The sequence below is a fragment of the Lynx canadensis genome, chromosome F2 (assembly GCF_007474595.2).
Source record: "Lynx canadensis isolate LIC74 chromosome F2, mLynCan4.pri.v2, whole genome shotgun sequence".
Lineage (NCBI taxonomy): Eukaryota > Metazoa > Chordata > Mammalia > Carnivora > Felidae > Lynx > Lynx canadensis.
The window spans coordinates 2,734,288-2,760,631 of NC_044320.2; the positions used below are offsets into that span (position 1 = coordinate 2,734,288).

The window sequence follows — 26,344 nt, forward strand, 5'->3', positions numbered from 1 at the left end:
AGGCTCCACAATGTCAGTGCAGAGCTCTGTAAGGGGCTCCATCCCAAAGAACCAGGAGATCATGACCTGAGCTAAAATCGAGACACGGAAGCAACTGTGCCCTCGGGGCTCCCAGGGCTGTTTTCTATTTTTTGCGCTGGTTTCATGAAGGTGTTTCTCAAGAAATGTGTATATCGAATCAACTTTGTTGCCATAAAGTTGTTCATGGTACCGTGTTGGTGTCTATCAGTGAGATCATCCTTTCATTCCTCAAACTGATGTTGATAATTTGCTCCTTTTGTCGTGGTTGGTTTTACTAGACTTTACCAATTACAGAACCAACTTTTGGCTTTGTTGATTCTGTTTTTCATTTCATTGACTTTGGTCTTATCTTTGTTATTTCCCTCCTTTACTTATTTTGGATTAAATATGGAGGTTTAATTGTAAACCTTTCTTCTAGTAGAGACATTTGGGGGCGCCCGGGTGGCTCAGTCGGTTAAGCATCTGACCCTTGGTTTCGGCTCAGGTCATGATCTCACAGTTCATGGGATCGAGCCCCACATCGGGCCCTGTGCTGAAAGCATGGATCCTGCTTGGGATTCTGCCTCCCTCTCTCTGCCCCTGCCTCGCTCACGTGCACACACACACTCTCTCAACGTGAATAAACAAGCTTTAAAGAAAAAGAATAAATTACAAAGCCCTTAAAAAAAAAATAGAGGCATTTAAAGTTATAGCTTTTTTTTTTTTTTTTTTTTAATTTTTTTTTTTTCAATGTTTATTTATTTTTGGGACAGAGAGAGACAGAGCATGAACGGGGGAGGGGCAGAGAGAGAGGGAGACACAGAATCGGAAACAGGCTCCAGGCTCTGAGCCATCAGCCCAGAGCCCGACGCGGGGCTCGAACTCACGGACCGCGAGATCGTGACCTGGTTGAAGTCGGACGCTTAACCGACTGCGCCACCCAGGCGCCCCAAGTTATAGCTTTTCTAAGGACTGCTTTAACTGCATCCCACAAATTTAGTATTTTCTAATTTCCTTTGTGATACTGTTGACCCATAGGTTATTTGGAAGTAATTTTTAATTTGCAACATAATTTCAATTTGGGGATATTTAGGCAATTACTGCTGTTGATTTCCAGTTTAAGTTTTGGTATGGTCTGAGAACATATTCTGTAAGATTTAAATTTTTTCACTTATTTTATGGTCCAGCACATGGTCTAGCTTGGTGAACACTCCATGTGCACCTGAAAAGAAGGGATATTCTGCTATTGTGAGGGGTAATGTATAATGCCAGGTCTCACTGGTGGACGGTGGGGAATGTTCTATGTGCTTGTCAATGTTTTGTCCCCTGGTTCTGTCACTTACCGAAGAGAAGGGTGTTAACGTCTCCCAACTACCGTGGACGCGACCATCTCCTCCTATGGTTCCTCCACGTTTCCCTCAAGGGTCTCGAATCTCCATTAAGTGCTCTCCAGGATTATTACATGTATGAATTAATAATGGCATCACTATGAACCGAGTTGCCTTTTCAGCACCACGCACACAGTGTCTGTACCTTGAGTTGGAGGCTGTTTTGTCGGACACGCATAGCGGTATGCGCCCCACCCCCGCCCACCGCCCCCGGGCTCTTCTCCCGGGTGTTTGTATATTTAACGTGCATCTCTTGTGGATGATGTGCCTGGTGGTCTCTCGTGTCTTCCCTTCTTCTAAGGACACCTGTCACTGTATTTAGGGCCCTCCCTAAGCCAGGATGACCTCATCTGGAGATCTCTAGGGCCACCCCCACAGCCTCTGGGGGCAGGGCCTCAGAAGGGGCCGCTGCTCAGCCTGCTTCAGCCACTGCTGCATCTTTACAAGCTCTTTCTGAATGTTTTCACAAGAGCCCGGCAAGCAGCCTGGGTGGACGTTCCCTGGGCTGTTCTGGGCCCAGCAGTGGCATGCCCTTCACAGCCACCAAACCGACCCAGCGTGAAGAAACGCCCTCCGCTTTATAGGGGGCCGGCCCCGTGGCCTCACCCAGGGCCTCGGGCCCCCTCTCTAGTCCAGGGCACGGAAACCCAGAGCTTTGGAGTCCCTGAGCGCGCTTGGGGTCACGTACAGCTGAGCGGCGGCTCACCGATGAGCCTCTCTGCCTCACCTCCTGGGGGCCCCGTGGCGTTGCTGTAAGAAATACAAACGCTTCCAGGCACTGGAGACAGCAGGGCAACTCTGCCTGGCTTTCTATCCACACCCTCCTCAGCCACGGGGAGAAAGCACCCCTTCGTCTTCCTAAGGAATCTTCTAGGAATGGACAGAAGTCACGCACTTTTAATTCAGACGTTACGATCACATCCAATACCGAGGCTGTCATTTGAGAGCAGCCGGTGATTTCACATCTTCGGAGAACAAATCACCAAGACCAGTGATCATCTTTAACTTCAGCAGTAAGTTAAAGTGGGGCAAGACTTGGTCGGCGTTGTGGAGCCGTGCCAGCACCCAAAAGCAAGCTTTCTCTCCTGTTGTCTGAAACACAGCTGGAGAGCTGAAGCTGTAATAGACTGGCTTCTAGTACAAGATAAACGCTTTTTTGGTACCAACTGAATTCAGGTTCCTGAAGCCAAGGCAAGGAAGGCATTGTCTGCTGAATGAATTCCAGCTCATTTGGGGCTCTCCCACGACACCTCAGTCATCGTGGACCCTCTTCAGGTCACCGAGGAAATACCGAAGGCATAAAGCGCCCTTTCCATTTCAACAAGCCCCACTGGCCACTCTATCACTGTCCAGTAAGATCTTGGAAATTATCACCAAGAATAAAGGAAATGAAACGCCTGCGTTAGAACAACTTGATGGGCGCTCGGAATTAACAGCAAATCCAAAAGGGTCCTGTCTTATTTCACAGATCTCTCCCACCGGTTAATGTTGGATAAAGAACGAAAACAAGACCTCAGTCTTTAATAAAGGAATTTACTGTTGACAAGGTGAAAACGCCTGGTCACGTGTGGACGGACATTAAATAATTCATGTGTGTTTCTGACAGGATTTGACCGCAATCTTCCATGTGTTTGCAAAAGCAGAATTCAACCTCCCACGCTTTGTTTATGGCCGAGTCTTCCTTCTGGAAGTCGGGAGCGCACCCCCTTTGTAAGCATAGTCATGGGGGCATGAGCCCACCTGGCTGTTCTCTGTACCACATTCCCAGAGCACCCCAAAATCTGGGTCAGTGGTCTGGACCTTGCAAAACGTTTAGGTCCTGTAGACCCAGCCCGGGACCTGGTCAAAGCTTTCGTCTGGAGATCCTGTAGATGCTACCAGAACTTGGCCAGAGACCCTCTTGAGACCTCCCAGGGTGAGTGAGGTCCAGCACAGTGTCTGATTCCAAAAACCCAGGGCAGAGTCCAGCAGGCCCCTCCGCGGCTGAGCTCGTGGCGGGTCCACGGGGGACAGGCCACGGGCCCTCACACGGTGCGTCAGGCGGGTGCCCCCACCACAGCCCATAACCATACCAGAACCCTCCCTGCTGGACCCTGAGGAAATGAAATCTCAATGTTATAGTACAAACGTATAAAAGGTCTTTTTCTGCAAATGTGTAGTTATTTAGAGCTAATGAGATCATCTTCGGTTAAATAAAGCACCTCCTACAGACATGTCTGGCGTGCACTCCACATGCAGACAGGTGAAACGTACGTTAAGGTAAATGACGGCAACTTCACCGGAAGACGAGGTTGTGTGTGCTATTTTAGACGAAAGTTTTCGTCTGTGATCTTTGGTAGAAAAGTTTCTCTAGGTTTCTTCATTATAAGAATTTCGCCTTAAACCCAGAGCCTGCCTCAGTGAGCCCAACCCCTGTGCACACACCTTTATCGCTTTCTGTCCCCTCCCTGTCCCCTCTTGGGTCACCTGCTCTGATGGGGAAAGCAATGGCAGGCACAAATCCGTTCAACCACAAAGCGGTCATTTAAAAAACACCTCCTCTCGTGAACTTTTCTGGCAACAAGAAGCCGACCGAAGGCCGTAGGTCTCCTGTAAGCCTGATGCTTAAAATGTATTCATTGAATGAAGTAGAGAAGGCAGAACCAGAGAAATGAGGTCTGCAGGTCGTATGTGATCTGGCTAAATCCCTTCCAACCGGCTCCGGCGCTCGCTCTTGGTCATAGGTTCTGGAACCTTCTAGACAACACTGGGTAACTTCACAGAGGTTATTAGCAAGTTGATGCATCCGCCTGCCTGAGAAGCACCCCAACCCGAAACACCGTTGGCACAGTTTAATCAGGAAAGTGCGAGAGAGAAAGTGCGTTATGCGTCAGGAGGCCGAGGAGCCAAACGGGCACGTGCAGGGGACACGGCGGTGCCCCCGCCCCCAGCGGGGCCCAGACCGGCCCCCACCCCCGGCCACCTTCTCCGGGGAGCGCCGGCGAGGGGCGGAAGGCACGCGGCCCCCAGAGCACAGCCCGGCTCGGCACGTTCACCCACGTTTACTCGACTTTCCAGATGGCGATCTTCCCCTCCCCGCTGCCCGACCCGCTCAGCACATATCTGTCCTCTGCCGAGCACAGGGTCTTTACCGCGTCCGTGTGGGCTACCAGCTCCTTTTCCACCGTCTTCCTCTGGGCGTCGATCACATAGATTTTCCCTTTGTACTTCCCCTGTGACCGGCCCGTGCCGCCTACCCAGATCTGCCAAGGAGAGACGGAGGGGGCGTCGGCCACACGCCGCCGGGCCTGGGCGGGGAGACCCCTGCGCGCCCCCAAATCCAGTCCTTCCCGGACCGGCCTCGAGGGCAGGGCAGGAGCCGGAGGCGGCGGGGCGGGGGTGCTCCGGGGAGGCGTGGCCCCGGCCGTACCTGCTTCTTCACCCTGATCATGCAGCTGACCTCGGCGCAGTCCTGCAGGTGGACCCGCTGAGGGGGCCGGGCCAGGTCCCTGAGGCTCCAGATGTAGACGCCGTCCAGCCCGGCACACGCCGCCCACAGCTGCTCCTGCTGAAACGGGAATCACAGTGTGGCTGGTGGCCGCGCCCGCTCCGCTGTGCCGCCGGAGGGCGCTGCCGGGACGGGTACCTCGGGGAGGAGCTGGAAACCCAGGAAGGAGGTGCTCGCGTCCTTAGAGTTCTCCTCCACCTTCAGTTCCTGACGAAGAGATCCACCTGTCGTCACGACCACGATGCCGCTACCTGTGCCTGCGGAGCAGAAGAGCCAGCGTGAGGGAAGGCGGGTGCCCCGGGGCCGCCGGAAGGGTCAACCGCCTGCCGCCCGGTGGCGACTCGGGCGCTGGCACGCTGCTCCCAGGACCCCGGTGACCCGTCCGCCCCGCGGCCCCTCCTGAGGCTTTGCAAATGTGGACGTTCCGGGTCTCCTCCTGTCACTAGAAGGCGCGGCCTGCCCTCACCCTGTCGGCGCTTAGAACTGTAGGGGACAGCGCCACAGGCCACTAAGTGCTTCCGTTTACGGCTCAAGGAAGAGGTCGTCTTGCAAGCCAAGCGTCTGCACGTCCCGAGAGCTGTAGGTCACCAGGCTCCGGGCAGTGGGGAACGTGGAGACACCGGCTGCGGGGCAGCCCCGGACACGGAGGGACAGAAACGCCGCGAAGCCCGTCCTTGTCTTCCGTGCTTCCTGCTCGGCCGCCCGCCCCCGGCGCTGCGGCCACCGGGCCAGCCTCGCACGCACGGGGGCAGGAGGGCACAGCAGCCCGTGAGGCGGAACGTGGGAGCGGCCCCGGGCTGTGCCACTCCGGCTTCCCGTCCCCTGCGAGCGGACCACAGGACCCCCGGCACTCGGCCTCGACACAGAGGGACCCCTGCCGGCCGTGGCCACCCCAGGACTGGAAGCCCAGCTGAGTTTTCAGTCATGGAAAGTGCGAGCTGCCGTCACATCGCCTTCCTGCTTCTAGGCTCCGTTCGGTGTGGTTTTTCTGAGACCTAATAAGCAAAGCCTCATCCACGGGGAGCCTGACAGCCAGAAACCCTTACCTACTTGGACTGAGCCGTGAGGCCCCAGGACACCTGCTGCTGGCTGGGAGCACCTGGGCTCACCCTGTGGACAGGCACTTCTGTCCCCCTCCCCAGAGCCCTCCTCAGTGCGCTGGGCGCGTGGCCCCAGGAAGCAGCCTCGGCAGAATGAGCCCCAGTACGTGAAGCTGGCGTGGACAGAAGAGGCTGCCGTCACCAACGCTCAGCGCGCCAAGGACCGTGGCTCTCGAAGGGGAGGGTGGGATTTCTATCTCACTTTTCTTTCTGAAGTTTATTTTATTTTGAGAGGGAGCAAGGGTGAGCACAAGTGGGGGCGGGGCAGAGACAGAAGGAGAGAGAGAATCCCAGCCGGGCTCTGAGCTGTCAGCATTGAGCCCTTATGGGGCTCGAACTCACAAACAGCAATCATGACCTGAGCCGCTATCAAGAGCCGAATACTCCACCAACTGAGCCCCCCAGGCACCCTCTCTAGCTCACTTTTTTTACTATTTATTTTTGAGAGAGACAGAGAGAGACAGAGTGAGAGCAGGAGAGGAGCAGAGAGAGAGGGAGACACGGAATCCGAAGCAGGCTCCAGGCTCCGAGCTGTCAGCACAGAGCCCGATGTGGGACTCAAACCCACGAACCGCAAGATCGTGACCTGAGCCGAAGTCAGACGCTCAACCGACTGAGCCACCCAGGCGCCCCTCTAGCTCACTTTTCCAACGAAGACACACACTCCAAGAGCCCGTGAGGGACCTGCCGAAAGTGATCAGCTGCCCAGAGACCAAGCCCAGATTTGAACCCGGACGTGCCTACCTGAAGGCCACAGCCTGAGCCACGGGTGCGCCAGCAACCTCAAGGTACAAACGTCCGCCTGCAGGTGTGGGACTGGGGTCTACTCCCCACCTAGGAGATGACCTGGGCACACGGCGTGGGCTGCTTCCCCTGCAGCCCCGGGGGTAGACACGAAGGTCTCACATGGTGCTACTGGGCTAGAACATTCCGGCCCCTCAGGCTCACGATCTTCCAGGTTCCGCCTCAGTGCACACAGATGTCCCGAGTTTACACAGATGCGGACACAGGCTCGGCATGTGCACTGGTAATGTGATGAGGGACCCAGATTTCTGCTTGTGACTCTCGTTCAGGGACGACACTTTCTAGGCACGTGCTCTCTGTTGCCTCAAGAAACTCTGCGTTTGTCTTGTACTTTTCTCGTTGTTAAATAGGAAAACTGCTTACCGCGTTCAGTTAACTTGGAAGGTAAAAGGGATTCTGTCCTTACAGCAAAGCTATCTGTCCTCACTCTATAATCTGTTACCTCCCTCCCTGCATTGAACAGGCACCTTTTAGCCCAAGGTCTGGTCAGCTCTGAGTCCAAAATGCATCCAGGGGTGGGTGGTGCACGCGTGCGCACACACACACGACAGCCCGTGGAGATCAGCGAGAGCTGAGGCCTACGATCCTCGAAACACCAGGTTTTCCCTAAAGGTACTTTCCGGTTCTTTGTGGGACGCCGAGGAAAGGCGTTCTAGCGTATGCTGCAGTCCGCCATGGCCGAGGGCACGGCTAGGCTGCCAGTGTGGCCGGAAAGAGAGGGAACACCCCCAAATGAGGGAGCCCAAACATCTATGTAAAAATTCTTAGATCCTTGGCCTGGGAAGAGACCTACTTCAACGCTGTAGCTTATCTAGCTGGGAAGGCCCAGTGTGTGTGCCTCGGGCATTTCCCTGAGACCCTCAAAGAGCCATGCGTATACAATAAAGACTACGCCAGAACGAAGCGTTATGTACTCTAGGAACAAGGTCAAAACTGCAATATATCGACCAAAGAAAAACCTAAAAGGAAGCCTCTACACAGGCTCAAGATGATGGGCCAGTCATTTAGCGACCTTCCAGGATAAAATAATGCTCTTCAAAGGCGGCTTTAACCCAGAGTCTCTTTGATGTGTCATCAGCAACACCAGGACACAACAAAGTCCCTCTACACCCCAAGCATGAAGGCAGCCCTACAACTCAGTAGAAAAGCCGTGAACGGAAGCAGACCCACAGATGCCCTGGGACCCGGCAGAGAAGGACTTCTGACTGCAAACAAATGTCATAACTTCCAGGAAAGTATAAAGGGGACGCATGGGCACAAAGAATGTAGAAGAGAAATGCAGGTTCTTTAAAAATGTAAAATACATGAACCCTAACTGAAATGAAAAGTTGCCGGACAGGTTCAACAGCAGACAGGACAGAGGAAGCTTTAGGTCTTAACCAAACTAAAGCTGAGAAAAACATGAAAAAAGTACAGCCTGAGACAGGTGGGGTGTTATCGAATGGTCTAATGTGTATATTAGAATATACGTCTTATATTCCAATATAATTCTAGAATGAATACACACACACACTGTATATAAACAGAATCCCAGGGGCGCCTGGGTGGCTTATCGGTTAAGCACCCGACTTTGGCTCAGGTCATAATCTCGCGGTTTGTGAGTTTGAGCCCTGCCTCAGGCTCTCTGCTGTCAGCCTGGAACCGGCTTTGCATCCTCTCTCTCTGTCTCTCAAAAATAAACATTAAAAAAAAAGTTAGGATCCCAGAAGACATGGAGAAAGAGAAGGGATAAAGGAGATACTCGAAGAGATAACGGTTCCAAGTCTCCCCCACTGAACGTAAAGAGCAAGCAAGACAGACACGAAGGCCTCCCGCCCGAGCACAGCGTAGCCCAACTCCCGAAGGCAAAGAATGGCCCGCAAGCAGCCACAGGCAGGTCGTTTCGGCAGAACGGCAGCAGTGACGGTGGACTTCTCATCAGAAACAGACAGGGCTACGCAAAACTGGAAAGAGACCGCTAGTGTGTGTGGAAAAGATCGGTCTGTTTACAGCCGACTCCGGCCATGAGAAACACTAAGGGAAATGACGCCAGAGGCAAACCAGGCACGAAGCTCCCCCGAAATGGTGACCGTACAGTCCAACACCAGGGGGTGCGTAAACAAAAATGTTAACAATATTTTCCGAGCTTTATCCCGACGGCAGCATTAAAATACTGCTCTTAACAGCGACAGCCAAAGGGGCGGGAGGAGGTAAATGGAACTGATCATACTCGTGTGAGCTGCGTACGTGATACGTGGAGGGGGGTCCTGGTTGCTTCGGGCCGGCTGTGACAGGTAAACCTGCGGGTTGCAGTTCTTAGAGCAACCGCTAAAAGGTAAAGCAAAACGCAGAAAATGTGGCGCTAAAAAGAAAAACTGAATGTAAGAAGTTCTCGTTTCCCGCGTCCTTTTCGACGAAGCGACAAAGACAGAAGGGGCAAGTGGGGCACGGAAAGGCGCGAAGACGACAGAAGCCTCGTGCGCAAGCCTGCTCACGGCACCGCAGGTGCACAGACTGACGAGCCCACGTCTCTGCAGGGGCGACACGCGCGGCAGACGAGCACGCGGCTGGGAAAGGCAGGCGGCCCCACGAGGGTAGTTACGGTACCAAACGCAACACGTTTTGTGGAGACGCGGAGGGATCACAACTGGCACACACCGCGGGCGGGGACGTAAGGTGGGGCGGCAGCTTCCAAGGGGAGTCCGACGCTTTCTCCGAGGGGTAAACGTGGGGTCAACCCGAGCCCGCGCGCTGACACACACAGACAGGGCCACAGAGGGCTCCCGGAAGCCGCAGACACGGGAGGGGGCAGGCAGCTGAAGACGCGTGAGGCAGAGCAAACCGGCCGCAGGCCGTCCTGGGGTTCCCTCCCCCCGGAGCAGGGCTCTGGGCCCCTCGTGGGGGCAGAGGCTGAGGACTTACAGCACCACAGACAGCCGTCGTGCAGGCGGATGGACGAAAGCCCGCCACCCGGCAGCTGGAGCCTGCTGGTCACGCGCAGGGAGCTCACGTTCCAGGCCAGGACCGTCCCGTCCGCGCTGCACGAATACACCTTGCTGGGGGTGCGAACACACGGGTGTAAAACACTTGACACGGAAGCCAACGAAGTTACCATTAGATAAAGGTCCACAGCGTGCACGGTGATTCTCGCCCAAGTGAACGCTGCCCGTGTTGCGGGAATGAGTAGCGAGGGGCTAACCGATCCCGCAGGAGAAGACGGTTTGCGGAGGAGGCCGGTCCTCGCCCGTCGGTGTTCGCTGCCGGCTCCGCAGACCCTAACGTGGCGGCTGAGTGAAATCTAGCCCCTTACGCAGGACGTGCCGTCCCGGCCCCCTCCCCTCGTGATAGCGGCTGAGGTTCCGGGCGGCACCTGCTGCTCTCTGAGCCGGGGCTGAGGACAGACGGACGGCACCCCGAAACTAAGGGACAGGGCAGCGGGGGAGGGCGGCAGCAGACAAGCTTCAGGGCCGTGGGCCCCGGGCCCAGGTGGTGAAGCAGGTGACCGTAAATGAGGACCTACTGTGTGCCGGGCCCCGTTCTAGGCACAGGACACGCGGCAAAGAGCAGAACACGGGTGCCTGCCTTCGGGCTGACGTTCTTAGTACGGTAAAGACAGCTAATGAGTGAAGCAAAAGTGTTAGGAGTCGGACTGCACCCCCCAGCCAAGGGCCACCACGAACCCCCAGGGCCTCAGAACGCAGCACTACTTGAAAACAGGGCCTCTACGGGAGTATTCAAGCAACAGTTAACAGGATGGGCCCTGATCCGCTATGCCGGGCATCCTTATCAGGGAGATTTGGACTCGGAAAACACCGTGTGAAGACAGAGAAGTGGGATGCCGTGTCCGCAAGCCAAAGACTTGGGGCAGACCGGCAGCCGCCGCCGACAGGTGAGGAAGTGGCCGCCTGAGCCCCACGCTCACCCCGGAGCTGGCCCACAGCAGAGACCCGCGCCTCTGTACTCGGGGCCAGACACAGACGAGAACGTCACGCGACTTTGCTCAGGACAGGCCAGCCCATGGCGACCGCGGACCCTTCCCCCTAGGGACTCCCGGCCCGCCCCGCCCGGGAGCCAAGCGGCCCCTTCTCCCGGCAGGGCCCGGCCGTACCTGGGCGCCCCGCTCTGGACAGCGAAGCCCGTGACCCCGGAGCGGTGGTCCGTGAGCTGCTTGTTGCAGGACATGCTGTGCACGTTGATGATGTAGATGACGGAGTCCTCTGAGCCGACCCACACCTGGCTCTGCTCCGCCATCGCCATGCAGTTCTGACAGCGGGCGGAGAACATGTCACGAATACCGGCCCCTCTCGTTACTCCCAGGAGCTCTGTCCTACCCACTCCCCACAAGCCCCGAACCTCCGCCCCTGGGGGGGACCCGGGGTTCGGTTCCCGCGAGCCCTGGCCACGTTTCTGTCTGCCGATCAGTACGTAAACTTGTTATGTGTTCAAAGTGCTTCTGTCTAAAGACATCTGATTTTTGGGGCGCCTGGGTGGCTCGGTCGGTTAAGCGGCCGACTTCGGCTCAGGTCATGATCTCACAGTCCGTGGGTTCGAGCCCCATGTCGGGCTCTGTGCTGACAGCTCAGAGCCTGGAGCCTGTTTCAGATTCTGTGTCTCCCTCTGACCCTCCCCTGTTCATGCTCTGTCTCTGTCTCAAAAATAAATAAACGTTAAAAAAAAAAATTTTTTTTTTAAAAAGACATCTGATTTTTTATCCGCCGCTGACTCATTAACACCGGACTCCTGGCCAAGTGCGCTTCAACTCGTGCTTGAGCGCAGCTCACCTAGTGCCTGACTCTCTCACGAAGGCCCGTCACGGCCTTCTTGGGCTTAGGGACACTGGACAGCACCCCAGCTCTACACCGGGGGCCATTTTAAGCAGCAAAAATCACCATTACAACACGAGAATGCAAAACTGTGGCACTAAATAGGCCGCAAAGAGGACCCTTGTGTCCAGCAGGGGCTGAAACAAGACACAGCATCCACGGGTTTGACCTCGGCTGGGAACGCGCACCAACAGCTCCTTCCTTCCCCCGCTCCGCACGTGTGCGTCTGCGGATAACCGTGAAAATACTGTATTTGTTTCAGGGTTAAAATTAACTCTAGCAAGCGGGTGAATTTGCAAACATGGAATGTGCAAATAATGAGGACTGACTAGACTAATCACAAACACAACTGCCCACGGTTTTCCGTTCTGTAGCGAGACAGGGTTCTCTGGGTTTCCGGCCTAGAAAAGTCAACAACCAATGGTAATTTATAGATGTTTTTGTGTAACTTTGTTTTTTAAGTTTTTTTAAATTTAGTTTTGAGAAAGAGAGAGAGAGAGAGAGAGACGGTGCAAGTGGGGGAGGGGCAGAGTGAGAGGGAGACACAGAATCCAAAGCAGGCTCCAGGCTCCGAGCTGTCAGCACAGAGCCTGATGCGGGGCTCGAACCTGTAAACCGTGAGATCACGACCTGAGCCAAAGTCAGACGCTTAACCGACTGAGCCACCCAGATGCCCCTGTATAACTTATTAAAAAAAAATGCTCATTTCTTTTTGAGAGGGGAAGGAGCAGAGAGAGACGGGGACAGAGGATTCGAAGTGGGCTCTGTGCTGACAGCAGAGACCAATGTGGGGCTCAAACTCGTGAACCTTGAGATCGTGACCTGAGCTGAAGTCGGATGCTGAACCCACCGAGCCACCCGGGTGCCTGTTTTTGGAGACTTGGAAATTAGAAATTGAGGACTGACACACTGGAGAGACCCACAGGTCGCACAAACACGTGAAACAGAGCTGTGCTTGTGCGAGCATCTCAACCCATCCAACCACGTCACTCAAAGGCGTTCCTGACGCCTTCCTGACTTGCAGTTTCCCGAGCCGCTTCACTTTCCACTTGAGGACGGTCTCTCCTGTGTTCATCCGTGACACGTGCAACCCTCTCCTGGTAGCCGAACGCAGATTTCCAAATACAAGTAGGCTTCCGAGTAAACCTGGCATCGTGGTGGATGGGGTGAGACCAGATCTGACCCCAGGCACAGTGAGTGTGGACGGTGGTTCATTGCTCCTCTTCTTGAAGTCCGAAGAAAGAGTTTCTAAAAAACTGCTAGCTTTAATTTTACTGACAAATAGTCCCATAAATTAGAAAAGGAAGCCCGCTTACTAATTTCAGAAATAATCATTTGGAAAAAGCCCTTTCTTTTGAGGCATCTCCCTGAGAACTGGTATAATTTTAGTAAAATGTCTTTCTTTCGCGGCCCAAAGATACCTTAGGTGGCCTGCTCTGAACTGCAACGTCCAGAGGTGGGAGCACTTTCTTGAGATAATTACCCAAGTTTCTTTCTGTTCAACAGCAAAGAAAACCTCGGTGAGACGAGGACAGTGTTTTCACGTATGTAACTGGGAGAACTTACTGCTTTACTTGTTACCTGGCCTGACTGGGGACAGCAGAGATGGCCTCACAAGGCGGCCTTTCGATTTGATTGTAACTAGGATTTTAAGTTATTCTATTCCTTAAAAAGTCTTTGAAACGCACATAACTAAGAATCACAATGAAAAAATTAAACTTGGAATAAAAACGGGGGTTCTCGGGACGCTCAGTTGGTTGCGTGTCTGACTCGATTTCGGCTCAGGTCATGATCCCAGGGTCGTGGGATCGAGCCCCGCACTGGGCTCTGCTGAAGATCCTCTCTTTCTCTCTCCCTCCCTCTGCCCCATCCCCCACTCACACATGCGTTGTCTCTCTCTCAAAAAAACCTAAAGACCTGCTATTGACAATACGGAGTGATGCTATGGGATACCCTGTCCCACTGCCGGGCCCAGGTGGACTTCTCTGTCTTTGCAGAATCGCAGCTTCATCTGGAAAAGTGCCGCCCTGCACGGCGCCCAGCTTACTCACCAGCTTAGAAGTGCCCACTCGGAAGCAGTGCTGGTGAATCGTCCAGGAGGAAGCGTCAAACACGATCACTTTGCCCTCACTTAGAGCACACCATAATTTGGGGTGAGCGTCTTCAACTTTTTCTGCCGGGTCTAAATGCCCTGAAGAAGTAAACAACCCAAAAACGTTTTCAAAGAGAAACCCTTGGATGCACGTGCACGTGACCGGTGCCATCACTCGGGCACCGGCGCTGCCCGAGTACCTGCCGAGGGCCAGGCCCACGCTGGGTGCCCCGGACAGGAAGAGAGCACGAGCTTTGGAGCCTGAAGTCTCGGGAGGGAGCCGGCTCCGCCCGGAGAGCCGCAGTCAGCAGGGCCGGGGCGGGGCCGTCACTGAAGAAGGGGGTCCCGGGCAGGGGGCAGAGGAGCAGCAGGGGTGTGCCAGGCACGGAAAGCGGGAAGGGGGTGTGGCGTGGAGAGCCGGGACAGGAGCCGCTGCCTCCGGCCCCATATCCTCATATCCTCACCGGCACCCGGTGGGGCGGGCCCTCCGATGGCCGTTCTGAGGGCATGAAGCTTTTGGGTTTTTGACTGTCACGTCTTTGCATTTCCCTAACTGCTCATGAGGCTGCGGCCTTTAAGCGGCCACGTGGAGACTGTCCTCCGTGGTGAGGTATTACCTCTCTCACCCGTGTTGTAAAGATGTTTGAGAGCGAGGGAGTGAGCAAGCGTGCATGTACGTAAGCGGGGGAGGGGCAGAGAGCGAGCAGAGCGAGAATCCCAAGCAGGCTTCTTGCTGTCAGAGCAGAGCCTGATGTGGGGCTCGATCCCACGACCCTGGGATCATGACCTGAGCTGAAGTCAAGCATCGGACGCGCAACCAATGGAGCCCCCCCCCCCCCCCCCAGCGCCCCAGGTCTCTTGCCCGTCTCTGAGCTGGGTTGTGCTTCTCTCCCGGATGTGCAGCCACTCTGTGCCCGCCCTTGACCCGAGCCCTTGCCAGCGCCCCTCCCACTCTGCGACCACCTGGTTCGCTCCCTCCAAAGTGTCTGTTTACAATTCCATCATCTCAGTAGCGAACTCCACCAGTCTCTTCCTTCACGGCTCGCGTGGACGTACAGTCTCCTTCTCTACCCCAAGGTCACGAACATGCTCTCCTCTGTTCTCTGCTAGAAGCTGGGTGCTGTCTTCATTTACGTTCGTCAGTGGCTTTCGCGTGTAGGTTTCCATCCACCTGGAACCGACTGTGTGATCTGTGGTGCGGTCAAGCTTCGTGTTTTCCATGTGATACGCAACATCCCTGACGTCACATATGGTAAAGACAGTCCTTCCCTCAAACCCCTGCTCTGTCGTATCACCTCTGTCACACGTCAAGGAGACACGAATGTGTCAATCTTCCTGAAGTATTCGTTCCACTGGCCCCCTTGGGGAGATACCACCCTACACTGTTCAGTCTCACCAGGGACCGGGATACTTCGAGGCCGGAGGGCTGGCTCCTTAGCGCTTGGGTAACCAGAGGGGTCCGGAGCCACCGCTAAAGGGCTTACCAGTAGTCCCCTTCTTGACGGGTCCTGACCAGTTTTGTCCCTCTGGCCCCTCGGCACTGGCCACAGCTCTGCTCACTTCCTCGCTTCTGAGATGCCGCTTACGGAACTGGCAGTCGCTCCACAGGAAAAAGGGGCTCCACCATTCTCCGTGGTCGTTTTGTGCTTTGGCCCTTCTAGATGTTCTGGGAGAGACGGCTGGTCTGAACCAGCTAGCCCATCGTGACAGGAAGCCCACAGTCCAGTCGGTTCTGATTTACAGGAAACCGACTTAACTCTAAAAATACTCATTTATCCAGAGTATTTATCCACAATAAAAACTGTTTCAGGCGCCTGGGTGGCTCAGTCGGCCGAGCGTCTGACTCTGGCTCCGGTCGTGATCTCGCGGTCCGTGAGTTCGAGCTCCGCATCGGGCTCTGTGCCGACAGCTCAGAGCCTGGAGCCTGGTTCAGATGCTGTGTCTCCCTCTCTCTCAAAAGTAAAGGAACATTTAAAAAAAAAAAACAAAAAAAACCCATCCCACTGGTCTGCAGTGTTACAGCCAACACGGAGCCTTGATGGATGAACCTGGTAAGTCTCCAGGGCCCCGAGGTCCAACCGCGCTCTGTCCTCCTCCGCGCTCAATGTGTCCCCTTGCTGGGTCTTCAGGACACCCGGTGACGAGATAAACTGCCCTCTCGTGCTGGGAAACTGCTTTGCCGCCGAGCTGCCATCAGCCCTCGGGAACCGGGTGGGCTGGGAGACAGCTGTGGAGCCATAACCGCAAAGGGCGACGGGGACAGGAGGGCACATCCGTGATGCTCCCTGTCGCTCAGCTCACGCCACGACGAGCTGAAGCAAAGCGCCAGACCACAGGTTCTTTTCTGCCCAGAACGAAGTCCTTTGCTCTCCAACACGTTGCGCCCTCAGAGCGGCCCGCCCCACAGCGCTTTCCAAGTCAGACTTAAGCCAAAGCATCTTCGACGGTTTTGCGCCTGTGACACGACGGCGGTCTGTGTTCAGGCTGAGGCCGCTCGCGGCGCTGATTCCCGTCCGTCCTCCGTTGTGCCTCGGCCGGGAGGTCTGCCGGACGCAGGGCCACAGCCTCGCCACATGAAGGGGAACCGTGGTGTCAGGCATTCGGACGGGCAAGGGAAACGCGCCTGCAATCTCTAACGCGAGACCCTGGGCGCAGTCCTTCATCACAGTGGAAGCAGGCCCAGGTTAAACGCCCCGAAAGAAAGGACGTGAGCGGAGGCGCTTTCTAAACTGCAAAGTGCTGCGCCACGTGAGGCATGGCTAGGTGGGAGCGGAGTCTCCACGGGGCGCTCGCCCCGGTGGGGTCGCCGTGGCTCCCTGGGGCCTGGCCTTCCCGAGGCGGAGGGCACAAGCAGCCGCCCGGCTTCGCCTCGTCGCCCAGGGCCTCACCCGAACAACTAGACAGACCCCCGCCTGGTCCCCGCTCACCCTGTCGCGTCCCGTCCCTCCACTTCAGGGCCGACCCCAAACGCAAACCAAGCTCCCCAAAGTGCCGGACACAGAGCAGCCCCGAGCGAGGGCAGGCCTCCTACCGGGCGTGTAGAGCAAGACGTCCACGGCGTGCGGCAGGGTCTCTCCCGCCGAAGGGTTTATCTTGTGCTTGAGGGTCTCCGAGGTCGTCTTGGGGACCGCCGCGAGCACTGAAACGCAAGCGCTCGGTTAGTGTCGCGATTCGGTGAGACCGGTGAGACCGCTGTCGTCCCACAGCCCAGACCCTCGGCGGTCTCTGGATGTCGGTTTTGGGGGAGGGCGTCATAGGCGGGGAAACGGGCACTAGAGCCTCCGCCTCCGGGCGGCCCCTCGCTCTCGCGCTCGTCTGTGTGCCCGCCAGGGGCGGGACGGTGACACAGCTCCCCTCCCAGCCAGGAGGCCGCGCGATCTGGCCTCTGCCCACCCTCAGCCACTACGAGTCACCCAGCAGAGACCAGACCGAAAACATGGCTCGGCGACTGAACGTTCCCAAGACAAAACCAAGCGGCCTCTGGGACTGGGCGCCGTGGACATCTCGGGCCGCAGCCGCGGCTGCCGTGGGGACCGGCCCACACACCGCGGGCTCTCCGGCAGCATCGCCGGCCTCACCGGGAGATGCCGGTAGCGCCCCCTCCCAGGGGTGGGGTGCAGGGTGTCGTGACGTGTAATTCCTAGACCCTCCGTCGTGAGGGGACCGCAGGCTCTTAACTGGAGCCCGGGATGGCTGCCTGCGCCTCATCGAGCTTTGCACAAGGGACCCTGAGCCTGGACAACCCGGTCACGGGGGACGGGCTGGCGCCGAGCGAGCTGGCACGTGCTGGGTGCCCCCGTGGCGACGGCGTGCCACCGTCTGTAAAGGAGTCAGAGGCTTTTGCGGAAACTCTTGACGAAGACTCGGCACGAGGTTGGAGTCACATAAACACCTGAAGCGTAGGGTTTGATTCTGTTCCCGATGAAAAACCACAACGAGCGACCACATCTGCTTCCAGTCACTCCTGCGGCTCTTGTGGGGACCAGAGCACCCCGACTGCTCCCGGGAATGGGGGTCCGGGTCACTGAGGGGGTGGGGGCCGGGACACGAGGGGAGGGGGAGAGGGAGGAGGGGGGTTCTGGGACACAGGAGGGGAGGGAGAGGGGGGAGTTTCTGGGACACGAGGGGGGTTCCGGGGACACAGGGGACTTGTTTCTGGGACATGGGGGGATTGGGGAGAAGGGGGGACTTTCGGGGACAAGCAGGGGAGGAGAGGGGGGTTTCCAGGACACAGGAGGGGGGAAGGGGGGGGAGTTTCCGGACACGGTGGGGAGAGGGGGATGTCCTGGGACACGGGGGGGGGGGGTTGGGTTGTTTCCGGGATGGAGGAGGGGGAAAGCGGGGTGGGGGGGGTTTCTGGGACATGGAGATTGGTTTCTGGAACCAGGAAGCATCAGAGATCTCACAGTGATGGACGTGGCAGAATAAAAGGTGCCAAAGTGAGATTTGTTTTTCCCGGTTTTGCAACATTTAAAAAGCAGTCTCGGGACGCCCGGGTGGCTCAGTCGGTTAAGTGTCGGACTCTCGATTTCAGCTCAGGCCGTGATCTCACAGTTCTGAGACTGAGCCCCGCGTCAGACTCTGTGCTGACAGCGTGGAGCCTGCTTGGGACCCTCTCTCCCCCTCTTTCCACCCCTCCTCTGCTCAGGTTCTGCCTCTCTCTCTCATGATAAACAAATTTTTAAAAAACAAACAAGAAATCCGGAGTTTCCAGCTTGTACCCAGGGGATGGGACCACACGTGCAAACGAAATCTGTACGTGAATGTTCACGACAGCAGCATTTGTAAGAGCCCGATGGTGCAGAAAACCCAGTCAGCTTGATCACAAATGAACACAGCGGTCCATCCACACAGTGGAATATTATTCGGCCACAAAAAGGAGAGAAATACTGGCACCCGCTATGTGGATCCCCTCTGAAAACGCTGTGGTAAATGAGAGAAGCCACCCGTGAAAGGACACGTGTATGTGACGTGCCCGGGACAGGCGAATCCAGACAGAAGCACGTCAGTGGTGGCCCAGGGGCTGGTGGCTGCTAAATGTTACGGGGCTTCCTTGTGGGGTGCCGAAGACATTCTAAAATTCACTGTGCTGAAGCTGGACCATGAATACCGTGAAACCAGAGATGTGCGCTTCAAGTGAGTAAGGTACATAAGGTGCAGGGGTGCCTGGGGGGCTCAGCTGGTCGAGTGTCCGACTTTGGGTCCGGTCAGGATCTCACGGCTCGTGAGTTCGAGCCTCGTGTCGGGCTCTGTGCTGACGGCACGGAACCTGCTCGGGATTCTCTCTCCCTCTCTGTCTGCCTCTCCCCTGCTCACTCTCTGTCTCTCTCACCGTAAACTTAAAAACAAAAACTGCACACAAACGGGACTAGAGCTCATTTAAAAACATCCCTACCTTGTTCATCTGTTTTCATGAATTCTATGCTGTGGCTGACTTGGCCCGCGGCAGCTATGCATGTAATAAAGTGGTCAATTACAGTCTCTCCTTTATACAAATCACGAGACCGTTCTAGGTCATTTAAAAGTTGAAACGAAACAGAAGTAACTCAAACGACAGTTATTGTTACCCACCAGCTGTTTCCTAGACTTGAAAAATCTACTCCCCACCCGTGACCCCCCAAAAACAGTCCACCACCACACCCTGAATGGCTTCCAGAAAGTGACAGCCAGATTCACACCTACATACAGGTGATCAGAGACTTCCTACCTGGAGAAACTCACCAAATCAGGGGGACTTGGGGGAGCAGATCTGTACTCCTGGGGGCCTCCGGGCACCGGTCAGCAAAAGGGACCACGCGCCGGGGTGCCTACGGCTCCCCGGGGGCGTGTCCCCGACCACAGAGGATTCCGCCAGCCCCAGGAGCCACTCGAGGGCCTCCTGCTCCGCTCCAGCCCACTCACCCGGCCGGTGCAACTAAGAACCGTGGCAATCCCCACCCAGTCTCCAGTGGAACCCCACTCAGGGAGCAAACTGGGAAGAGCCTCCGTGGGTCCCGCTAGGCAAGAGCTCCCGGGTGAGCTGTTAAGCAACAGCGGGAAAGCAGGAGAACGTGTGGTGCTCAGAAGTAAACTCACAAGTTGCATGAGAGGACAGGGTGAGAAATTAGGGATCGGCCCTAACGTCAAGCAGGTAAGACTACTCAAAGCACGTTCAGGACCCCAGGACCCCAGGACCCCAGGACCCCGCCGGACGCGCGCTGGTCTTACTTTCGTTCCTCATCTTATCGAAGTAAGATAACTTGGAGGCAGCGTAAATGGCACCAGGCGACTGCAGTGTGCCAACAACGGCGTCCATCAGCAAGACGTGGGTCAGCGCCTGCTGGATGTACTGAGGGTCCTGCAGAGAAACACGCTCACGTCAACGGTCACGGAAATCACTGACTTTGTGACGTCACGCAAGACGACACTTCTGAAGATGCGTTGTCGTTTCAAGGCGACGGGAACAGTTCGGATTCGGGTCTGATGTCCACCCCTTTCTGCCTCTCAGGTGCGACAGACACTGCTCGTTTACCCCGGGGGCCGGCAATCGCCTGCCGTGAAGGGCCCGGCCGCTGTGGGCCTTCCAGCCTCCATCACAACCACTTGGCTCGGTGCTGCAGCTGGAAAGCAGCCACAGGCTGTCGTAAACGAGCGGGTGTGGACGTACGCCCATAAAACCTTCTCACAGAGACAGCCATGGCCCACGGGCTCCAGTTTGTACTGGTCTGTGCCAAATAAACCAGTGGGCATAAAATCAGACGGCTGGTCCGAAAGTCAGAGCGTTACAACCTCGGAACGGACCCGGCCCTCCTTCCTGCCGCAGACGGAAAGACTCCCTCCGCGTTCACGGTCTCGGCCCCCCACCCCCCGGTGCCTGGGAGCTTCTCTCACAGAGGGCAGCACCCCCCTCATGGACGGTCTGCTCTAGGGGGGGCGCCCGCAGTCCCAGTGACGATCGTGGGCTGTGCCGCCCCCTGCGGCCCCTCCACTGCCCCGTTCGTCTCTGCCCGCTGCGTTGTGCTTTTCCTGTCCTTTCCCGCCATCTGCACAGCACAGACCTCTGTCCCCGTGTGTCCTCCATCTGTGCCTCTGTCTGTGCTGTTCTTCATGACCCTGAAGTCCTGCCTCGGGGTGAGCAAAGCTACCAATCTGGCCCAAAGTAAGTGAAAACACAAAACTCCCTGGGCTGTAAAGCTAAGTCTGTGGGGGTTGGGGAGGGGGGCGGGGGGGTTCCACGTGCCCCCTGCCAAGACCCTAGTCCTGAGAAGTGGCGGGGCGGGGGGGAGGGGGTCGTCAGGAGCAAGGCGTGCCCGGAAGACCCGACTCGGACCTACGTCCAGCCCCGGCCCCTCCACGGCGGCCCCTCCACACCGGCCAGTCGCCGGGTCACGCGAACCACAGCATCCGACCCAACCGGTGCTCCCGGGACCTGAGCCCCTGGGCGTTAACACGGCCGTGCGCGGAGCAGGCGGCCCATCCCCGGACCTTGTGGTCATCGGCCAGCTTCTTCCCGGCCCACATCTCCTTCACCATCAAGTGCCACACGTCACACTCCGTCTTAAGATTAGCTTCAAAGACTTCTTTCTTGGATGCCGTCTTAATCTTCAAAGTGGGTATTCGCAGAAGCAGAAAGGCTACTGTGGTACTTCTGACTTCCTGAGGAGGCAGAAAAAACAAGAGGCTGGTCAGTGAGATGTCCCCTCCCAGGAACGCTGGGGTCAGGGAGGGGAGCCGGCGGAGCGGACATTACGGAGCGGCGGCCGGAAGGTCCCTGCTGTCCTGTCCCTGCGCTCAGGGCTGAGGGCACCTGCCGGCTGAAGGTCGGCCTGGGGGCGGGGAGGGGGGCAGAGCTGGGACAGGGCAGGAGCGGAGCGGGGAGGCCCTGAGGTGACCGGAGGCTGGCGTCTGAGAGCTCGCGGGCCACAGGCGTGACCTGTCAGCACATTACACGTGCACACGAAGGGACTCGTCTGCAGGTTCACACGTGGTCCGTTCTGCCTCCTTACGAGCTTCTCATTCCCTGCCATTCCGGGAGGAAGTCTGTGGAGGCAGGTGGCTGCTGGAGGACAGACAGAGGCGGGGCCCACGGCCGGCACCCACCACGGCTGCCTCTCCTGGCGCGGGACGGTTCGGGAGCGGGATCAACACGTGTCACGAGCCTCTCGAAAATACACGTGAGACATCACATGAGCGCCACTGAGCGTCCCCGTGGGGGAGGCGACCACCTTTACGACCGAGGGGCTCTCACAGCTAGCAAACAGCAGGGGCTGGCGGGCCGCGCTCTCACCTCTATGTCCCTGAAGGTGGAGATCTCCACGTAGCCCGGCCTTCCTTCGGTTAGGAGGAACAGGCGCTTCTGGGTCATGGCGATCTTGCCCACGCCGCGATTTGTCTTGACCGAGCTCGACAGCTTGTAGACACACTCGTTCTTATCCAGGTGTTCCATCACCGACGAAGGCAGACTGACCTCCTGGGCCTCCGCCTCGGCCTCCTTCCAGCAGTTGTAGAAATCTTTGAATGTTTCCGGGTCAATCTGTTTCTGGTGTCCTTTGTTTGGTAAAGAAAAGAGATCTCAGGGCCACTCCGCGAAGGCGAGTGCGGCCAGGACTTTGACTTCCCCTTAAGAAGCCGTGCACTACCCACACCGGGCAGCAGGTGGCGCCGGCACGCAGGTCTCCGAGCCCCAGCGCCCTTGCTAAGGCGGCCCATCGCCCTCTCCAGCCCCCCAGCCCAGGGATGGGGCCTGCCAGGTGGTCACAGCAACTCTCGGGACGCCCTCCTTCGGGTGGCAAAGCCCCGGGTCACCACTAGAACTGGCGGCAGCTATCCCGGGGCCTGCGGGGAGCCGGTCCTCAGACGAAACGAGCACAAAGAGACCGGGTCCCTGGTGATGCGCCCAAACCACAGGATCGAGCCTGGCCTGAAGCCAGCCCCATCTCAGTCACGTGAACAAATACATTTGATGATTCGTAACCAAGATGAACTCAAGTGACCTAGTAACCTTTCTAAATGTCCACCGTTCGCGGGCTCCGGAGGCAGAGAGAGACCCGAGTCTGGAGCCCAGCTCCGGGGGCTGGTGCTGTGACTCTAAGCTGTCAAAGGAGGGTGCCTGCTTCTCTGCAGGGTGGAAATGGGGCCCCCCCACCCCCACTGCGCCCCGGCTGCTAAGAGGCCGGGTCCGTTCTCATCCTGAGGTGTTCCTGGGGCTGTTCCCGCCCCGCTGGGTTCGGCCCCGTCGCCGCATCCTGGACCTGCACGTTCCCCTCTGCCCTCGCGCCCTGCAGAGGCACGAGCTGCCCCCGGCCTCGCGGCCTGCTTCCCTGGGCGCCCAGCACGCCCTACGGCGCGAGGAGCAGCTCCGTGTCTCTTGTTCAAACACTCCGGCGTTCCTCGCCTACGCCAGGCCCCAAGTTCCTCCGGGCTTGGGCCCCTCCTCCCCTTCCCGCCCCCACGTTCCAGTCATACCCGCCTATTTCCCCAAACGGGCCCCGTCTGCACACGCTGCTCCAGGGTGCTCGGAACAGAAAACTCCTACGCGTGCTTCAAGACCCGGCTGAAACGTCTCACGCGCTCCCGTCCCTGAGAAGGCAGTCATTTGGCCGGGCAGCCGCCGGGCCGCACGCCCATCCCCCCACGGCAGGGCCGCGCTTAACGGCACTTGCCGTGTCCCACCTCCCGTTTTATCCTTCCGGCCACCTCGGGAGGCAGGCACTGGTCTCAGGCCGTTCACAAATCGGGAAACTGAGGCATGGGAGGAGAGCCCTCGCTGGCAGAGGTCAGCGTGGGGCCGGGACCCGTGGCCAGGCCGACGCCACCCGGCCTTGTGTGTTGGCCGCCGTGCCTCCTGCCGATGCCCCACTCGGGGGCGCAGGGAACGTGTCCTCCCTGGCCGGCCCCGCCGGGGGCCCATCTGAAGTGGACAAAAGACGTGGGCAAGCGCGAGAGCCCCCGCACAACCACGTCCCTCTCCGGCTCCGTAACAGCGTCAGGGTGACGGTCCCCGGGGAATCTGAGATCACGGTGGACGGGGTGGGGGAGGGGCGGTCCAGGCCCCGGCACACAGCGAGAACTGCTGATGTCACCGGAACCGAGACCCGGGGACGTCAGACCCTCACACCTCCGCGAGGTGCGGGCGCCAGAATATTCAGGAGACCAACGCCGCCGGGAGGCAGGGCTCTGCCCGGGCTGACTGTTCTTCCCTTTGCTCGTCGCTGTTTTCCGATCGGCCCACGAGGGTTGGGACCACTCACGTGTGTGTTCAAGATCTTATAGCCACTAGATCCAGACAACAAGACAGCAGGGATCTGTACGTGCTCGTGTAATTTTCGAAAAAGACATCACTGAAGCAAACGAACCACAAGGACCCCACGTGTCCCCGGGCGGCCGGGGGCTGGAGGTCTCTGCCTGGGCCGTGGCTGCCGACCGCGCAAAACTGCCCACGGCCCTGCTTCCGCCGCAGGCTCAGCGCGGCCGCCTCTGGGACACATGGGTCTACACTGCCCGCTGCTTCTGAGCACCGTCATCAGACGCATCTGCTGTTCTCACTGCACGTCAGAAAACATTGAGTGCAAGCAGCTGAGCAAGGAACCCGTTACTTGACGAAAGACTCCTGAACCTCGGGAGCCTGGGGCCAAGGGCCCTCTTCCTTCCATCACTCAGGACACATCCTCCTGCTGTCCGGGCCCCAGCCGAGTCGCCGGGCCACGCGGCGCAAAGTGCGCGTCACCAGAACCCGGAACGGCTTCCTCTCGCGGGCAGACGTGGCGCCAGGGCTCCACGACAGACTCCGGAACCCCGACCGCCGGAGGGCGGAGAGCCCAGGCGGCTCCAACTCTCCTTGGACACCACGCCCTCCAGGGCCGTGGCACCGCTGGACGCTCACACCCCGGCTGCCGCGCACATCTGTGAACTCCACGCACGCCCACCGTGCACACCCCGGCCGCCACGAGCTCCCGTGGCTATTGCGCGCGCCCACTCAACAGGTCACGCGTTCTCTCTCTGTCTCCAGTTCCGCACAGAAGCGCCTACTGCTCACTCCTGTGCCCTCACCCACACGCATCTCCCGGTGGAGGCGGCCGCCGGGGCCCAAGCTCCCGCACAGCCGAGCTGAAGGCGGCACACATCAGCCTCCCTGCCCCGGGCCCCTCAGAAGCAGCTGCTGCGGTGTGGAAGTTACTGGTCTTGCAGTATGAACACCACACCGGAAACGTCTACTAGAGTCGAACGATAAAATAGTGACAATAACCTAAAGAAAGTCTCAGATGTATCGTTACACTGCACGAGTTCATTCCAAGACATCAACATCCAGCTCGGACTTAATAAAGCTTTTTTTTTTTTTTAACATTTTTATTTATTTATTTACGTTTATTTATTTTTGAGACAGAGAGAGACACAGCATGAACGGGCGAGGGGCAGAGAGAGAGAGAGAGACACAGAATTGGAAGCAGGCTCCAGGCTCTGAGCCATCAGCCCAGAGCCTGACGCGGGGCTCGAACTCACGGACCGCGAGATCGTGACCCGGCTGAAGTCGGACGCTTAACCGACTGAGCCACCCATGCGCCCCTAACGTTTATTTATTTTTGACAGAGAGACAGAGACAGAGCATGAGCAGGGGAGGGGCAGAGAGTGAGGGAGACACAGAATCGGAAGCAGGCTCCAGGCTCTGAGCTGTCGGCACAGAGCCCGACAGGGGGTTTGAACTCACAGACTGCGAGATCATGACCTGAGCCGAAGTCGGATGCTTAACCGACTGAGCCACCCAGGCGCCCCAATAAGCTTTTCTAACGCATGGGTCGTTAAGCAAAAACACACGCTTGGTGCTGCCCCACAGTCCCTCACACATCCCAGAACCAGGACGGTTAAACGGGCTGTTTCGCCACGTGAATGGAACCAAGGTGACAACAGGGCCACCGACACCCCCCATCGGCGTGACCCACGTCTGCTGATGCCCCCCCAGCCGTCCTCCGTATCCCTGCAGCATAAGTCTGGGAACACCAGACGCTCTCCACGCGTCCAGCCACAAAACCATGCTTCCCAGGCGGCTACGCGCAGGGACACGCTGCTGGCCAGAGGCGGTGACAGCTGGGGAGATGGACCCTCTTCCTCCCGCCAGGAGAACAGTGCTGCCCAGGCCATCGCTGTCACGTGCCGTGAAGCAACAAGGCCACGTGCTGGTGCTGCACAGTGACGTCGAGGAGCCGCCGGGCGCTCTGGACGCCTCGCTCCCCGAGAGAAAGAGCCCCCAGTGGCCGCGCGCCCCTGTGTTCAGGCCTGGCAGCTGACCGGGCTGGCCCTGGCGTCCTCGTGAAGGCCCCGCAAAGGGAAGGGGCAGGGTGTCCCTGGGGAGGCGCTGAGTCACGGGGGCCCCCGAGCACTGCTGCCCAGGGCTCTCCGCGAGGACCTGTCTCCCCCGGTCACGGCTCACCGCCCCCCACCCCCCGGGCGGTCACCCCGCAGGTGTCTCCCGCGTGCCCAGCGAGATGGCTCCAACGTGCCTGCCCGTGGAGGCCCCCCCCCCCCCCGAGACCAGGAGGAGAAGCTGCCGGGCCTGCGTAGGGGGGCGGGGGCCCGAGGTGCTCCCACACCGTGACGGAACAAGGAGCGCCTGGTACGGAAACACAGATGGAGAAAGAAGGCACCGGGATGGCTCCCTAGCGAACGCTCCTCCAGCCGGCAGAACATCTGAGTCTGAC

The 26,344-nt window shown here is 57.9% G+C and overlaps 1 protein-coding gene across 7 annotated transcripts in view; it reads right to left on the minus strand.

Moving 5' to 3' along the window:
* Positions 1-2,901: 2,901 nt before the first annotated feature.
* The window catches only part of DENND3 (DENN domain containing 3), a 52,907-nt gene continuing 29,464 nt past the window's right edge, over positions 2,902-26,344 (minus strand). For 5 of the 7 annotated variants that reach the window (XM_030303884.1, XM_030303886.1, XM_030303882.1 and 2 more), the window contains 10 exons: positions 21,940-22,199; positions 21,138-21,308; positions 19,881-20,010; positions 16,705-16,812; positions 13,633-13,772; positions 10,867-11,021; positions 9,681-9,814; positions 5,014-5,132; positions 4,798-4,935; positions 2,902-4,630 (listed from right to left, as the gene is read on the minus strand). In XM_030303884.1, the coding sequence (XP_030159744.1) occupies positions 4,430-4,630; positions 4,798-4,935; positions 5,014-5,132; positions 9,681-9,814; positions 10,867-11,021; positions 13,633-13,772; positions 16,705-16,812; positions 19,881-20,010; positions 21,138-21,308; positions 21,940-22,199 (1,556 nt within the window). In that variant the 3' untranslated portion in view covers positions 2,902-4,429. Of the gene's footprint in view, positions 4,631-4,797; positions 4,936-5,013; positions 5,133-9,680; positions 9,815-10,866; positions 11,022-12,561; positions 12,728-13,632; positions 13,773-16,704; positions 16,813-19,880; positions 20,011-21,137; positions 21,309-21,939; positions 22,200-26,344 lie in introns of those variants that run through there. The other 2 variants (XM_030303883.1, XM_030303887.1) reach the window with 2 other exon arrangements.